Consider the following 15,335-nt stretch of genomic DNA (forward strand, 5'->3'; position numbering starts at 1 on the left):
CTTCTGTGTCTTGGCTATTCTGAATGGTGCTGCTATGAACATAGAGCTGCATGTATCTTTTGGCATTATAGTTTTGTTCAGGAGCAGGCTTGCTGTATCATATAGCAATTCTATTTTTTTATTTTCTGAGGACCCTCCATACTGTTTTCCACAGGGGCCGTACCAACTTACATTCTCACCAAGAATGTAAGAAGGTTCCCTTTTCTCCACACCCTCCCTAGCATTTGTTATTTGTAGACTTTTTAAAGATGACCATTCTAATCATACTAATCTAATGAGGTAGTACCTCATTGTAGTTTGTTTTCGTTTGGGGGCAGTTTTAAGGGGATGTATTTATTACTATGTATTACAGAAAAGGTGTATTTTTAAAAGTAAGCTAAGGGTATTTATAATGATTTTTAAATTTATATTTTAAAAAGGACCTGTCAAATAACTTTTTAGGATTTTGATTATAAAATTTACTAGATTTTTTTAGTATTTTAGTTTTATTGGAGTAAAGCTGATTGACAATATTGTCTTAGTTTCAGGCATACAGCAAAATGACTCAATTATACATATATATATTCATTCATTTTTAGATTATTTTTTCATATAAGTTATCACAGAATATTGGTAAGAGTTCCCTGTGTTATACTGTAGGCCCTTGTTAGTTGTGCTAAGTCACCTCAGTAGTGTCCAACTCTTTGTGACCCTATGGGCTATAGCCTGCCAGGCTTTTCTGTCCATGGGATTTTTTAGGCAAGAATACTGGATTGGGTTGCCATGCCCTCCTCCAGGGGGTCTTCCCAGCCCAGGAATCAAACCCACATATCTTACATCTCCTGCATCGGTGAGCGGGTCCTTTACCATTAGCACCACTAGGAAGCCCCCATGTTGGCTATCTATCTTATATAGTAGACATGTTTGTGTTCATCCCAAGCTCCTGATTTATCCCTCCCCTTCTCATGTTTCCCTTTGGTAACCATAAGTTTGTTTTTGATATCTATGTTTACTTCTGTTTTATAAATAAATTCATTTGCATCTTTTAAAAAAAATTATATCTTACATAAGAGTGATATCATATGATATTTATCTTTCTCTGCTTACTTAGTATGATAATCTCTAGATCCATCATGTTGCTACAAATGGCATTATTTCATTCCTTTTTATGGCTGTGTAATATTCCACAGTATATATGTACCATAGCTTTTTTATCCATGTCTCTGTTTATGGACATTTAGAGTTGATTTGTGTTCCTCTAATAATTAGCAATGCTGAGCATCTTTTCATGTGAACTATAATTTCTATAAAATGTAATATTTCAGTGATGTCTCCACAGCACCTCTACCCCTAAAACCCCCCTTCTAGAATCAGAATCTCCAAGAGGGGGTACCTGACAGCTTACAGGTCTTGATGACGCTCACAAATGAGTCTTATCCAATATGAGGTTTGAAAGCAACAGCTCTATTCTTCCTGTTCCTTAAGTCTAGAATCTATCTTCCTCCTATATTCATGCTTCTTCTATCTCTCCCTCCCTCCCTCTATCATAATTTCTACCTTATTTCCCCACTTACCATTTTAAAATAACTGTTCTTACTAGGAAGGAAAGTTCTTGAAGCCTTGAGAACATTACTTTCCCTTCCTCCAATCTTGAGTATACTTCTTGGCTTCTTTTTCCAAAACTGTCTACATTTGCTTTCTTCCCTTATAATGCCAAGGTTGTACAATTTTTACTTTTCAAAAGATCCATTGAATGAATTCTTATTAAGAAAACATGTTCACAAACCTTTTCAATGGTTTTGACACTGTGTTCTTTCTAAGATTAAGATAGAGAAAACGCAGAAATCATAGATTTTAGAAATTGCAATGGATTTTGTCCTCCAAAAGGACAAAAACACCTCTTCATGTATGGTTCAATGAAGAAAGACATGGGTTCAGATGACTGATTGTGGCCCTGGCTCAAAATAATTGATGAAATGAGGAATATTTCATTACTCCAGTTGAAGTTGGCAACTTGTGCTTGTATATCTAATTGGTTCTTCAAGGCCTTTAACTCACTATTCCAAAAATGTCCCTTTTTCTTAGTAAATAATAAAGCAAACTAACTTTGACAAGTGGAGTTTTTCCAAATCTACTGAAACCTTGAAAAATGTTAACTTCAATTTAAGTTTCAGATTGGATGAGTTTCTATTGTAAGTTTTTTGGCAATTTTTATTTAAAAGGAAAACAGAAGGCACTTACATGAAGTTAACTTCCACTTCCTGTGGATCTGATTCTTACTGGAAATTCAGAACAATACAGAGTATGTCTTCTAAAATAAGAAGAAAAGTTTCAAAGTAATCAAGTTTTTATGGGAAAAGGAATAATCCCATATAGTATACATTTTATACTTCTAGAATATATTGTAACAGAAAAGTAGCAAGAAAACACATTAAACAGTCACATTCATATCTGATTTTCACCTCCTACAACAGTTGCTCAAAGAATCGTTATGGAAGATCAGTGATGTAGCCTGGACCATTCAACTGAGTCGGGATTTCAACCAGCAAATGGACAGTTACAGCAACACCTCTGTTGAGAAGGTTGGTTTTTCAGCTCAGAGACCATACCTTCTAATTTATGACCAAAAATTGTGGTGCAAGTTCCAGCTTGAATGCACTGCAATGCAAAGGAGGAAGAAGTGGTTAGAAAAATGCTCCCCTCTATTTACCTTTATTTGACCCAAAGTTACAGGGCCACAGCCTATCTGCAAGGAAAACTGCTGAGTATAGTGCCTTTAAGATAAATACATGCCTGACCAAAATTTGGAGGTTCTGTTCTAGAGAAGGAAAAAAAAAAATTACTCGAGAGCAAATAGCAGCCTCTTAACCATAGCACTGGTTTAATGCCAGTTTATGTCTTGGTTTGCATTCCACTGGGCCACTCATGTGAGGCTGGCTGCAGGAAATAATCTATCTTTTTTTTTTTAATTGAAAAAAAAGAAAACAGAACGCTCAAATTTACATTTTTACAAATTTACCAATTTTCATTCCTCTCTCTACACATGACCTCTACCAAACCCTCCACACTGTAACTATCCATTCCAAATGGAGTTTGAATTCAGCTTCCACTACTTAACTACTAATGCAGCTTTTGGTAAAATTTTTAACCTTTTCAGAGCCTCAGTATACTCACCAATAAGATGGAAATTTTAATCTCTCTCTGAGGATTGTATTGTTATAAGGGTTTGATGAGATAAAGTATATAAAGACCCTAGTAAAGTGTCTGGCACATGGCATGTGTTCAATAAAAAGTAGATTGTAGTTATCACTGTGGTTATATCATTTCAAAATTTATTCCCCCCTGGAAAGACATTTGCTCAGTTATTAAGTGTTCCCAGTATTGAGTGTTTCTTCCCACAAATCCTTTATTATCAACCTACAACTCTCTTACATCATTTTCAAATCCTAAATTTTTCCCTGGAAAAAAACGTTTCCTAAATCATTGTGTTCCCAGGATTAAGTGTCTCTTTCCACAAGTTCTTTATTAGCAACCTGCAACTCTTCTATGTAATTTTCAAAATTCCCCTCATTGATTGACTCTCTAATTTGGTACAGAGTACTGATTCTCCAAATTGGCCTACCCAGCCTACAGACACACCCATCAGGAAGATTTGGTGAGCAATGCCTCATCTTCTTATACACAAACCAGCCTTCTGCATCTTATGTAATACCGTTCATCCAATGGCTCCCAAACCCACAAGATTAGTTCAAGATAATGGTGGTGTGAGTAGACAAAACAATTCAAACAACGAGCTGCCTCAATGGCTCTCATCTGTTATGCCTGACACCAGAAAACTAGGAGTGTACCAAGTAGCTTTAAAAGCATGACAAGCTATCCTTAGTGGCTTAAAATAATGGGCACCTAAAAAGCTTTGGATTTTGCAGGTCGACTGTTTGGGTTAGACTCAATTGGGAAGTCTTCTGATCTCAACTAGCCTCACTGGGGTGTACTGGGGATTGGCTGGTCTGGGATGATTTTGTCTAGGACAGCTTGTTTCTGCTCCTTGCAGTCCCTCATCCTGTAGCAGGCTATCAGGGGCTTGCTCTCATGGTGGTGGCAATGATGCATGCAAGATCCTTGAGGTCTAAGCTCAAAGGGGGTGTGCTATCACTTCTACCACATTCCAGTGACAAAAGCAAGTTGCAAGGCAAGCCCAGATCCAAAGAATGGAGAAATAGACTTGTCTTGATAGGAATCACAAACTCCCATAGCAGGGAAGCATGGACAGAAATGAGATAGAAAGATTATGGCTATTTTACGATCAACCACAATTTTCCCCCAATTCGGGCTTTCTGATTTCTGGGATTCCTAACCAAGTCCCCAGGTGTGAATGCACTATTCATTGAATCTGACAAAATTCAGCAGATGAGCAAAAGGTCAGCAGTACTAGGAGGCACTGAAGCTATATTATAATATAATATATTTTCCTCCTTCCTCAAATCAATATTCCTGCAGCACAAGATTTTCCCACCTCTTTCCTACCCTTCTCCCAAGATGAAACTAAATAGACTCTAGCAGCTTTGGCCCTACTCAGGGGATCTTTTGCCTAGACAACTGAGAATGGAGTGGATGCTCCCTCATCAGAATCTTACTCTGATCAAGTCTACTCTTACTCTGTTCCACCTGTTTTATAGCCTTATGGCCCCCTCCCATCCCAAATCAGATTAATCTGTACAATTTCTCCTGAATGTGCTAATTTGTCTTTATCTGTTAGCCTAGATTTTCCATTCCTCCTGTGCCATAGATCCTTTCTGATTACTAATGACCACTCAAGAGCTACAATCCTTTGAGCTCTGCAGAGTATTTGGAGTGGACTTCCAACTGGCCATTTTTCTCTCCTTTCTGTAACAAGACGGACATTCTAAATTAAAAGATGCCAGTCTGGTATTAAATTGCTTTGTATACCTGCATGTTCATACACCTATTTACAGCCAGGCATGTGCTGTGATTTTCAAACACAAGGTACTGCAGGGCTGTCCCTTGCCCCTAGTCAATAACTCTGCATGGCCTCCAATGAAAGATGACAGGAAGCAGTGCCTGTTCTACTTGCCCTTTCTCCATCCTGACACTACAGAAGTGCCCAGCGTATGGCTGGCATAATGGATCCCACACTCTCACCGCCTCTGGAGCGGGTGGAAGCCACAGAATGATTCCTGACATGCTCTGTCACCAGCATTCCTCCACTGGGTGCTTTCCTTCCCCAATTTACTCAGTGTTCATTACCGAAGACACATGTGTATGTGAAAGTTCTTATGTGACTTTTCTGCTTCATTCCTAACACCAGTCTGACAGCACTTCTGGAGAGAGATAATGGTAGAGAAGCCAAGGTATTACTTTCAAAACTACTGTTAAATCTCTTAAACTATAAACCAAGTCAATATACTGTGAAGTTTGAAAATATCAGATGACATTGTCTTCAAAATAACCCAATTTTCATTGAGCATGTTTATTCAATAAGAACTTATTAACACTTATTTGTACATAGATAATCAGTGAAAACCTCTGCTACCAAGAACTGAAATTCTGAGCATAGAGACAATAAGAAAATTAAAAATCACAGTAGGTAATAAAAGGTATTATTATGATGGAAGGGCACACAGCACAGAGGAACTCAGGAGAGCACAGGCAGAGGACAGAGCCTGTGGGGAGGGAACATTGTGAAGAAGAGACAATACGCGAAAGCGCTTGATAAGGAAGCAGTCCTGAGTCAACTCAATGTCTTTTTTTTTTGAATGACTGTTTTTACTCTTTCTACTTTTTATCAGTCTTGCTTTCCAACTTTTAACATTCTGTTGCTTGTCCTTTGTTTTCCAGAAATTTCTTTGGAAAGCCTTGGGAACCACCTTGGCATCCTGCCAAGATGTGGACTTTGTCAGCTCACAGATTAAGGAATTTCTGGCTGCTCCCCACCACCTGGGGGACCAACGACAGGTGGGACCACTTTCTCTCAATTTCCTCTCATGACAATGATAGTGAATTCCCTCTGGAAAACCGCTGGCAGTTCTTACATTAATAGCTTACTTATCCAGAATTATCCACACAGAATTATCCACACATACATTCAAAATAGTCCAACAGAATTTTTCAGAAAAATGAGGCTTCCTTATTTTTTATTATTATTAGAGTCTAACTGCTTTACAATATGTTATTTTCTGCTGTACTACAGCATAAACCAACTATATGTATACATATATACCCTCCTTCTTGAGGCTCCCTCTCACCCACCATTCTTCCCGGGCTGAGCTCCCTGTGTTTGTTTCACAGCAGCTTCCTACTAACTATGTATTTTACACATGGTAGTATATTCTTTACATCTGCGTTTTCTATTTCTGTTCTGCAAATAGGTTCCTCTGTACCATTTTTCTAGATTCCAAATATATGCAATATTTGTTTTTCTCTTTCTGACTTACTTTACTCTGTAGACAGACTCTAGGTCCGTCCATGTCACTACAAATGACCCAATTTCATTTCTTTTTATGGCTGAGTAATATCCCATCATATATATGTACCACATCTTCTTTATCCATTCATCTGTTGATGGACATTTAGGTTGAGGTTTCCCTATTTAAAAATCAGTGCTACATTATCTAATCAGATTTGTGAAAATAGTGAAAAATGAATTTCAGTCACTCCTACTCAACAAGAGTATTTTAAAAATATTTTGACCTTGGCTTTGTAACATAAGGGCATGATTGTAAGTACCAAAATCATTAAATGTGTAAGCCGAAAGTAAGGGTATGTATCATTGGTTTTCCTCCTAGAGAAAATATAACCTGGAGAGCTTTCGCAAAGAGCTTTTGCCTATTCCCTACCCTAGCCTAAGCTGGAGAGCATATGTGAAGAAAAAGACGATGTCTGTTTAAGAAAAGAAACCACCCAGGAATACAGACCAGCTAGTAAAAAATAAATGATCATAGTCTGTCTTTTTATATACCTGTCTCAGAAATTCTCAGGTGTTTAGCGTCCTGTCCCCATTGTAAATAGCTGGAAAACATTATACTTACTGAACTTTTAAAACTGACTTTATATTGTCATTAGTTCTTTTTTCCATCTCAGATATTCAGCCTTCAGTTATTTCTCATTGACATTATTCCTAGCACCATTATTTCCATTCTAGTTGCCCTTTTAGTTCTGCTCTGGGCTAGAAAACAATTAAGTTTATTTTAGATCCAAGCATACCATATGGCCATCATTCAAAGTCTGAGGAATTCACAAGCCTTGGAAGGAAGATGAACTTTGTGACATCCACTTAAGCTTCTCAAATTCCTCTTTTACTTAACTTTGCTTCAAGTTCTTCAGTGTATCCTGCACACTCAAATCACTTAGCAAATGGCCTCTGGGTTGGTGAGGAGTTAACACATAACTCTCTAAGTCTCACTGATCAGCTGGCCTTCCTTCTCCTAAGAGTGACTCTCTCACTCAGGTGACACCTAGGCTCTGATTCTGGTGTCAGACCAGCTGGATTCAAATCCTGTCTCCACAACACATTGCCTGCATCCCTCAAGTTCCTCCAAACAAAATAAAGGAAAATAGACTCCTCAAAGTTTTTTTTTTTTTCCACAGAAAATGCTTAGTAAGGAGTTTCAGGAGAGAAGATCTGAAATTACAACTGTGAGGAATTGGAGAGAGAAAATAGATTAAAGAAAACAAATAGGATATGTGTGCAGATTTAAGGGCCCCTTGGGGAGTTGAAATCATCTTCTACTCCAGCAATTTTCTCAGGGGTGTCATTTTTTTTCCCGGTAGCATCCAACAAATGGGGTATACGGATAGGTGATAGACAAGTATGAGAGTCAGATTTATCCAGGGCCTGGGGTTTTCCAGACTCACATGACAGAAAGACAGTGGGACATAGGTCAGAGCTGGAAAGATGGGGAGGGAGTTAAGAAGTTAGGAAGATGGGTCGGGAGAGGAGAAACACAGAGCACTGTGGGGTGAGAGGACCCGGAGATGGAAAGTCACAGAAGTTTACATCTTAGGATGTAAAGGAACCTAAGGAACCAAGGCACCATGACCAAGGAACACAGAGACACCAGGCCACCGGCCTTTAAAGATTTCTTCCAAGCATCTCCTGGTGGTAGAGAGTGTAAGACCCGATATCTAAGAACAGTGCTGGTTGAGAGCTTGATGACAGAAGTCTAGTCCCTGGATTCTCATGCTGGCTCTAGCAGGGTTATGCAACCAAATGAAACAAATCAGGACTCATGAACAAACTGGCATGAAGGTACAGTGGTGAAGTGAGCCTGAAGCAAATGAGGTGGAAAGAATGTGGGCAAGGGGGAAATATGAACACAGAGTGTGAAACAGCTTTCAACATTTTAATCACCTAAGGGTGAAGTTAACCTTGGGCTTCCCTGGTGGCTCAGACAGTAAAACATCTGCCTGCAATGCAGGAGAGCTGGGTCCAATCCCTGGGTCAGGAAGATCCCCTGGAGAATGGAATGGAAGCCCACTCCAGTATTCTTGCCTGGGGAATCACATGGACAGAGGAACCTGAAGGGCTATAGTCCATGGGGTCACAGAGTTAGACAGGACTAAGCAACTAACACTTACACTTTTCAAGGTAAAGTTTCAGAAGGAGAGTGATCCTGTAGAAATGATAGTCAACTCCAGCTCAAGAAAACCTCCACTTGCTTCCCACTGGTCTAAGGTTAAAAATCCAAAGTATTGAGTGTGGCCTAAAAGACCTTACTCAGACCAACCCCCACTTTCTCTCTGACCTCATCTTTTACTTCTTTGTTCCATCTGTCCTCCTTGGTGGACCTCAGGACCTGAGCACATACTCTCTCTGTTTGGAACTCTCATTTCCAGGAAGTCCATTAGCTCACTCTCTTGCTTATTTCGGGGCTCTTCTCCATGTCACCCTTTTATTGACAACTTGTCTGGCTACTCTATTTGTATTGCCAACTCCCCGAACTTATAGAAGCTACCCTTTTTTCTTCTTTTCTTACAGCACTTATCACCATTTGACATACTATATATTTATAGGCTTACTGGATTTGCGTATTCACTTTATGTCACTTCCTTGTGACTTCCCCTGGTTTTACACTCAAGAGGATGAGGAGTTTGGTGTGTTCTGTTGACTCCTATACCTCCAGCACCTAGAGCTCCTGATGCATCAAAATGCCCTGTCTTTTCTGATTTTAGGGAATAACATCTATCTTAGGATACTGTGCTGAGAAACACTTTGAAGTTGTCTTAAAAGTTCTTAAAACATTCCAAGATCGGGAAAAGTTTTTCATGAATCGATGTAAGGTAAAAAGAATATCCTTCTCCTCCAAACCCCTTGGTCATTGCAAAGGCGAGTGACACTGACTCCATCCGTGGACATCCTTTCTCCATATCATACTTGCTCCCATCCTCGGTCTTTATTCCAGGTTGGAACCATCTGAGCCCAAGCCCTGTAGAATGACCAGCTAGATAACAAGTCTCCTCCACTTCCTGTCACTCATACTGACCTGGGAGGACCTGAGGAGCTCTGTGGGTGTCTAGTTTTATCCCTCTTCTGGCTCCTCAGGCCTCATGGACAGTTTCCATTGCATATACTGCTTCCCCTAAAGAAGAGGAAGAATGAGTAAAATGAATGCAAGCCCTCTCTCAAGTACCTCTATTAAAGCCTGGTAGATCCACCACACCATTCTGGGTGTTGAAATTTATATCAGCAAGCATATCAGCTTCAGACTCATTTTAATAATCCCAGTCCCATTTCTTAACTCCCATAGTGGCCCATAGGATTAGGAAAAGTCATGAGAAGAAAAGAAACTCCTTCAGCCGTATTTTTCATGTCTCTCTTTTCTCCTCTTCAGGGTATTTTCTCTGGGAAAAAGAGCCTGAGCAAAACTGACGTCATGGTAATCTATGGAGCCGTGGCCCTCCATGCACCCAAGAGTCAACTCCTAACCAGGCTTGATCAGGACATTGTATCCCAAGTCCTATTTCTCTACGGCCAGTGCTCTCGGGTAATAGCCAACACGGGGCTACTTCAATTTCCAAGACTGGGGTTCCCAAACATTACAGGGGCTCAGCTCTTCAAAATCTTCATCCTCAAAGGATATAGACCAAAGGGAAGATAGGATCTGGTACATTTGGAAGATGAGAACATATTGTTGTTGCTCAATCACTCAGTCATGTCCCACTCTTTGCTACCCCATGAACTGCAGCAGGCAAGGCTTCCCTGTCCTTCACCATCTCCCAGAATTTGCTCAAACTCATATGCACTGAGTCAATGATGTTATCCAACCATCTTATCCTCTGTTGTCCCCTTCTCCTCTTGCCCTCAGTCTTTCCCAGCATCAGGGTGTTTTCCAATGAGTCGGCTCTTCTCAGCAGGTGACCAAAGTATTGGGGCTTCAGCTCCAGCACCAGTCCTTCCAATGAACATTCAGGACTGATTTTCTTTATGATTGACTGGTGTGATATCCTGCGGTCCAAGGGACTCTCAAGAGTCTTCTCCAGCACCACAGTTACAAAGCAGCAATTCTTCAGCTCTCAGCTTTCTTTATGGTCCAACTCTCACATCTGTACATGACTATTAGAAAAACCATAGCTTTGACTATATGGACCTTTGTCTGCAAAGTGAGAACATATGGGAAGAGAAAATTTGATTATGAAATGGAGTTGAGTAATTTGTTTCTTTTGTAAGATCTTGGGCAGAGTTCCAAAGAATAACAAGGAGAAATAAGAAAGCCTTCCTAAGTGATCAATGCAAAGAAATAGAGGAAAACAATAGAAAGGGAAAGACTAGAGATGTCTTCAAGAAAATTAGAGATACCAAGGGAACATTTCTTGCAAAGATGGGCTCAATAAAGGACAGAAATGGTATGAACTAACAGAAGCTGAAGATATTAAGAAGAGGTGGTAAGAATACACAGAAGAACTATACAAAAAAGATCCTCATGACCCAGATAACCAGGATGGTGTTATCACTCACTTAGAGCCAGACATCCTGGAATGAAAAGTCAAGTGGGCCTTAGGAAGCATCACTATGAACAAAGCTAGTGGAGGTGATGGGATTCCAGTTGAGCTATTTCAAATCCTAAAAGATGATGCTGTGACAGTTCTGCACTCAATATGCCAGCAAATTTGGAAAACTTAGCAGTGGCCACAGGACTGGAAAATGTCAGTTTTCATTCCAATCCCCAAGAAAGGCAATGCCAAAGAATGTTCAAACTACCACACAATTGCACTCATCTCACATGCTAGCAAAGTAATGCTCAAAATTCTCCAAGCCAGACATCAACTGTATGTGAACCAAGAACTTCCAGATGTTCAAGCTGGATTCAAAAAGGCAGAGGAACCAGAGATCAAATTGCCACATCTGTTGGATCATAGACAAAGCAAGACAATTCCAGAGAAACATCTACTTTTGCTTTATTGACTATCCCAAAGCCTTTGACTGTGTGGATCACAACAAATTGTGGAAAGTTCTTCAAGACATGGGAATACCAGACCACCTGACTTGCCTCCTGAGAAATCTGTTTGCAGGTCAACAAGAAACCATTAGAACTGGACATGGAACAACATACTGGTTCCAAATTTGAAAAGGAGTAAATCAAGGCTGTATATTGTCACCCTGCTTATTTAACTTATATACAGAGTACATCATCTGAAATGCCAGGCTGGATGAAGCACAAGCTGGAATCAAGATTCCCAAGAAAATATCAATAACCTCAGATATGCAGATGACATCACCCTTATGGCAGAAAGTGAAGAAAAACTAAAGAGCCTCTTGATGAAAATGAAAGAGGAGAATGAAAAAGCTGGCTTAAAACTCAACATTCAAGATCATGGCATCTGGTCCCATTACTTCATGGCAAATAGATGGGAAAACAATGGAAACAGTGAGACTTTCTTTTCTTGGGCTCCAAAATCACTGCAGATGGTGACTGTAGCCATGAAATTAAAAGACATTTGCTCCTTGGAAGAAAAGCTATGACCAACCTAGACAGCATATTAAAAAGCAGAGACATTACTTTGCCAACAAAGGTACGTCTAGTCAAAGCTATGGTTTTTCCAGTAGTCATGTATGGATGTGAGAGTTGGACCATAAAGAAAGCTGAGCACCAAAGAATTGATGCTTTTGAACTATGGTATTGGAGAAGACTCTTGAGAGTCCTTTGGACTGCAGGATATCAAACCAGTCAGTCATAAAGGAAATCAGTCCTGAATGTTCATTAGAAGGACAGATTCTGAAACTGAAGCTCCAATACTTTGGTCACCTGATGCGAAGAGCCAACTCATTGGCCAGGACCCTGTTGTTGGGAAAGATGAAGGCAAAAGGAGGAGGCAGCAGAGGATGAGATGGTTAGAGAGCATCATGGACTCAATGGACAAGAATTTGAGCAAACTCCAGGAGATGGTGTAGGACAGGAAGCCTGGCGTGCTGTAGTCCATGGGGTCGCAAAGAGTTGGACATGACTTAGTGACTGAACAACAACAATGAATCAGTCTTCAGGGATGGATCACTGAATCTGTCATTTTAGACAGATTCTAAATGTGATTCTGATGCTACACACCCGAAATTTGATAAATAATGATGAGAACTGAAAACATAGTTTAAGAAGGTATTTTATATTACTATTAAGTCCATCACTGAGGAAAGTTTTGGTAACAATAAAATAGAAAGGAGATAAAGATGTTTTAGATAAGGATCACTACACTTTAAGGTAAGTCAACTCTGCTAAAATGCAACTTTTGCACAAGAGAATACAGGAAAAACCACAGAGATTATGGGGGAAATGGGATGAGTGGTACAATAGTCAACAACCCCATCAATGATACAGTTTAAAAAAAAAAACAACAAGAATTTAATTTTCAAAAGTAATTTTAAAAATAGTAAGTAGATAAATACTACTAAAAAATGATGGAAATTTTCCTTAAAAAACCCCTGAATTCAACTGCACAATTTATGAGCTATTATGAAACGGTGGTGGGAAGGAGGGATATCTGAAATCCGACAGACAGCTGTAATGCCGGATTTGGGTGAGAGCAGCTCATCACACACAGTAAACAGAGGCAGCTGATGACGTCTGTGGTGTTATGTGCAAGTCTTTCTCAGGCTCAGTTCATCTGGTTCACCTTTTTGCCCTCATAGACAAAACTGCACATAAGCAAACTCAAAATTCAGAATATGCTAAAAGTATCCCCTCATACATCAATTTCATTGTAACAAATTTGCATTTTCAACACAGGCATTGTCAGAGAACTGACTATATCTCAGTTCCAAAATCAGCTGCTACATTAACTTTCATTTTATAAGTTTTCATTGCTCTTTCTTCCAAGAGCTTTTGTGCCCTTTTTCTTACCAAGGTCTGATAGAGCCTTTTTAAAATGAGAAGCCTGAAATCCAAAGGCTTGAAATCTTTGTGCTACCTTTTGTAGCTTAGTCATGATTCATCCATGGCAAAGAATCCACCAATACACAGGTGTCCCTTTGAAACTGAGGGAGGGAGGGAACAGCCCCCACCACTTGGAAAAGCTGAACACCCTGCCTCACTGTTGTCCTTCAGGTTGATGCGTGGTTCTTTGGTTGGGGTGAAAGAACTCTGACTGCTGCTCTAGTATCTGCCTTTCCTTCTGATTTTTTTCAGGTTCTGGGCATGTCTGTGGCGAACAAGGTAGGTGATATATTTGATATACCTGAATACCTGTGTTTGAGTATAAATATATCTGAATACAAATTATGCTCCCTGAAAATACAGTAAGCATAAATGTTCTCTTGATTTGATTTCACAGGAAAGAATCCCAAATTTTAACTAATTAATCCAATTCTGAAGTCAGGATTCCCAAGCCTAATTTAAAACAGAACAAGGAACTGCATTTGGTTCTAGGTGGTTTGAAAGTTACCTGTAAACCAGAACAGTGTTCTTAGAACTGTGATTTGTGACCCACCAGTAGATTAGGAAATCAATTTAATATATCTAATAAATCACAACCAGTAATTTTTTGTAATAAAATAAAAGAGGAATAAAAGATAATTTTTGAGAGTTTGATATTGAAACTCCAACTAAAAATCATTATTTTTCTACTTAAAAAATAATTGTAATATATGGTGAAACTGTATGTAACTGTGTTCTGTATTTTCCAAGTCTCCTATAAATGTGTTATCATACTTTCATAATGTAAAAAAGAAAGAAAAATGACTATATATAGCATTAAGTATCACAAAACTTTTATTTCAGTTATGTATTATATATATATATATATATTATATACATAATATATATTATATTGACCTATGGTTGAAATATGTGCCCAGACAGCAATGACACTGTGATTCTTTTGCCATTTTCACCTTAGTCTCAGATCCAAGTTGCAGGCAGGTTGAGAAATCATGGTTTTATATATATATGTATAATTATATATTATATAATATATATTATATATAATACATCATGTATTATATACATGTTCAGTTCAGCCACTCAGTCACGTCCAACTCTTTGCGACCCCATGGACTGCAGCACACCAGGCTTCCCTGTCCATCACCAACTCCCGGAGCTTACTCAAACTCATGTCCATCACATTGGTGATGCCATCCAACCATCTCATCCTTTGTCATCCCCTTCTCCTCCTGCCTTCAATCTTTCCCAGCACCAGGGTTTTTTCCATTGAGTCAGTTTTTCGTATCAGGTGCCAAAGTACTGGAGCTTCAGCTTCAGCATCAGTCCTTCCAATGAACATTCAGAACTGATTTCCTTTAGGATTGACTGGTTGGATCTCCTTGCAGTCCGAGGGACTCTCGAGAGTCTTCTCCAACACCACATTATACATGCATTTTATATATATATATATATATATATATATATATATATATAGTTCATATAAGTACCAGATAGATTTGTAAACTGTTCCCTATTTTGATTCTGGTCAGAAATGTTTGAAAACCACAGTTCTAGAGAATCCTCAGTCCATGGCAGAGGCCGGGGTTGAGAAACCCTGCAACTTGTATCTGAGACTAAGGTGAAAATGACAAAAGAAGCACGGTGCCACTGCTGTCCGGGCACATATTTCAACCGTAGGTCAAACATTTGTAGAACCAGGTTCGGTGCCTAAGACTCTGGCTTGCACTGTGAGTCATTTTCCTTTAGGACATGGATCTGCAGATGAGTTTTACCAGAAGTATCACAGAGATTGGTATTGCTGTCCAGGATGCTGAGGATGAGACGTTCAAGTTCTCCTACAAGGAGGTGCTGCTGGGTTACATGCTGGTGAGTATGCAAAGGACATGGGCAAGATCCTGAGAAGTTAATTACCAAGAGAGCAAGTTGTCTTTTTTTTTTAAGTGGGTAAAACTTGCCAATCCCTAAGAACAG

General features: G+C 39.3%; 1 protein-coding gene across 2 annotated transcripts in view; it reads left to right on the top strand.

The window, feature by feature from the left end:
- The window catches only part of MROH2B (maestro heat like repeat family member 2B), a 74,346-nt gene that overhangs the window by 26,811 nt on the left and 32,200 nt on the right, over positions 1-15,335 (top strand). For both annotated transcript variants that reach the window (XM_019982685.2, XM_070774720.1), the window contains 6 exons: positions 2,454-2,561; positions 5,836-5,952; positions 9,169-9,276; positions 9,828-9,980; positions 13,611-13,637; positions 15,111-15,230. In XM_019982685.2, the coding sequence (XP_019838244.1) occupies positions 2,454-2,561; positions 5,836-5,952; positions 9,169-9,276; positions 9,828-9,980; positions 13,611-13,637; positions 15,111-15,230 (633 nt within the window). The remainder of the gene's footprint in view (positions 1-2,453; positions 2,562-5,835; positions 5,953-9,168; positions 9,277-9,827; positions 9,981-13,610; positions 13,638-15,110; positions 15,231-15,335) is intronic.

This window comes from Bos indicus, chromosome 20 (genome assembly GCF_029378745.1).
Source record: "Bos indicus isolate NIAB-ARS_2022 breed Sahiwal x Tharparkar chromosome 20, NIAB-ARS_B.indTharparkar_mat_pri_1.0, whole genome shotgun sequence".
NCBI lineage: Eukaryota > Metazoa > Chordata > Mammalia > Artiodactyla > Bovidae > Bos > Bos indicus.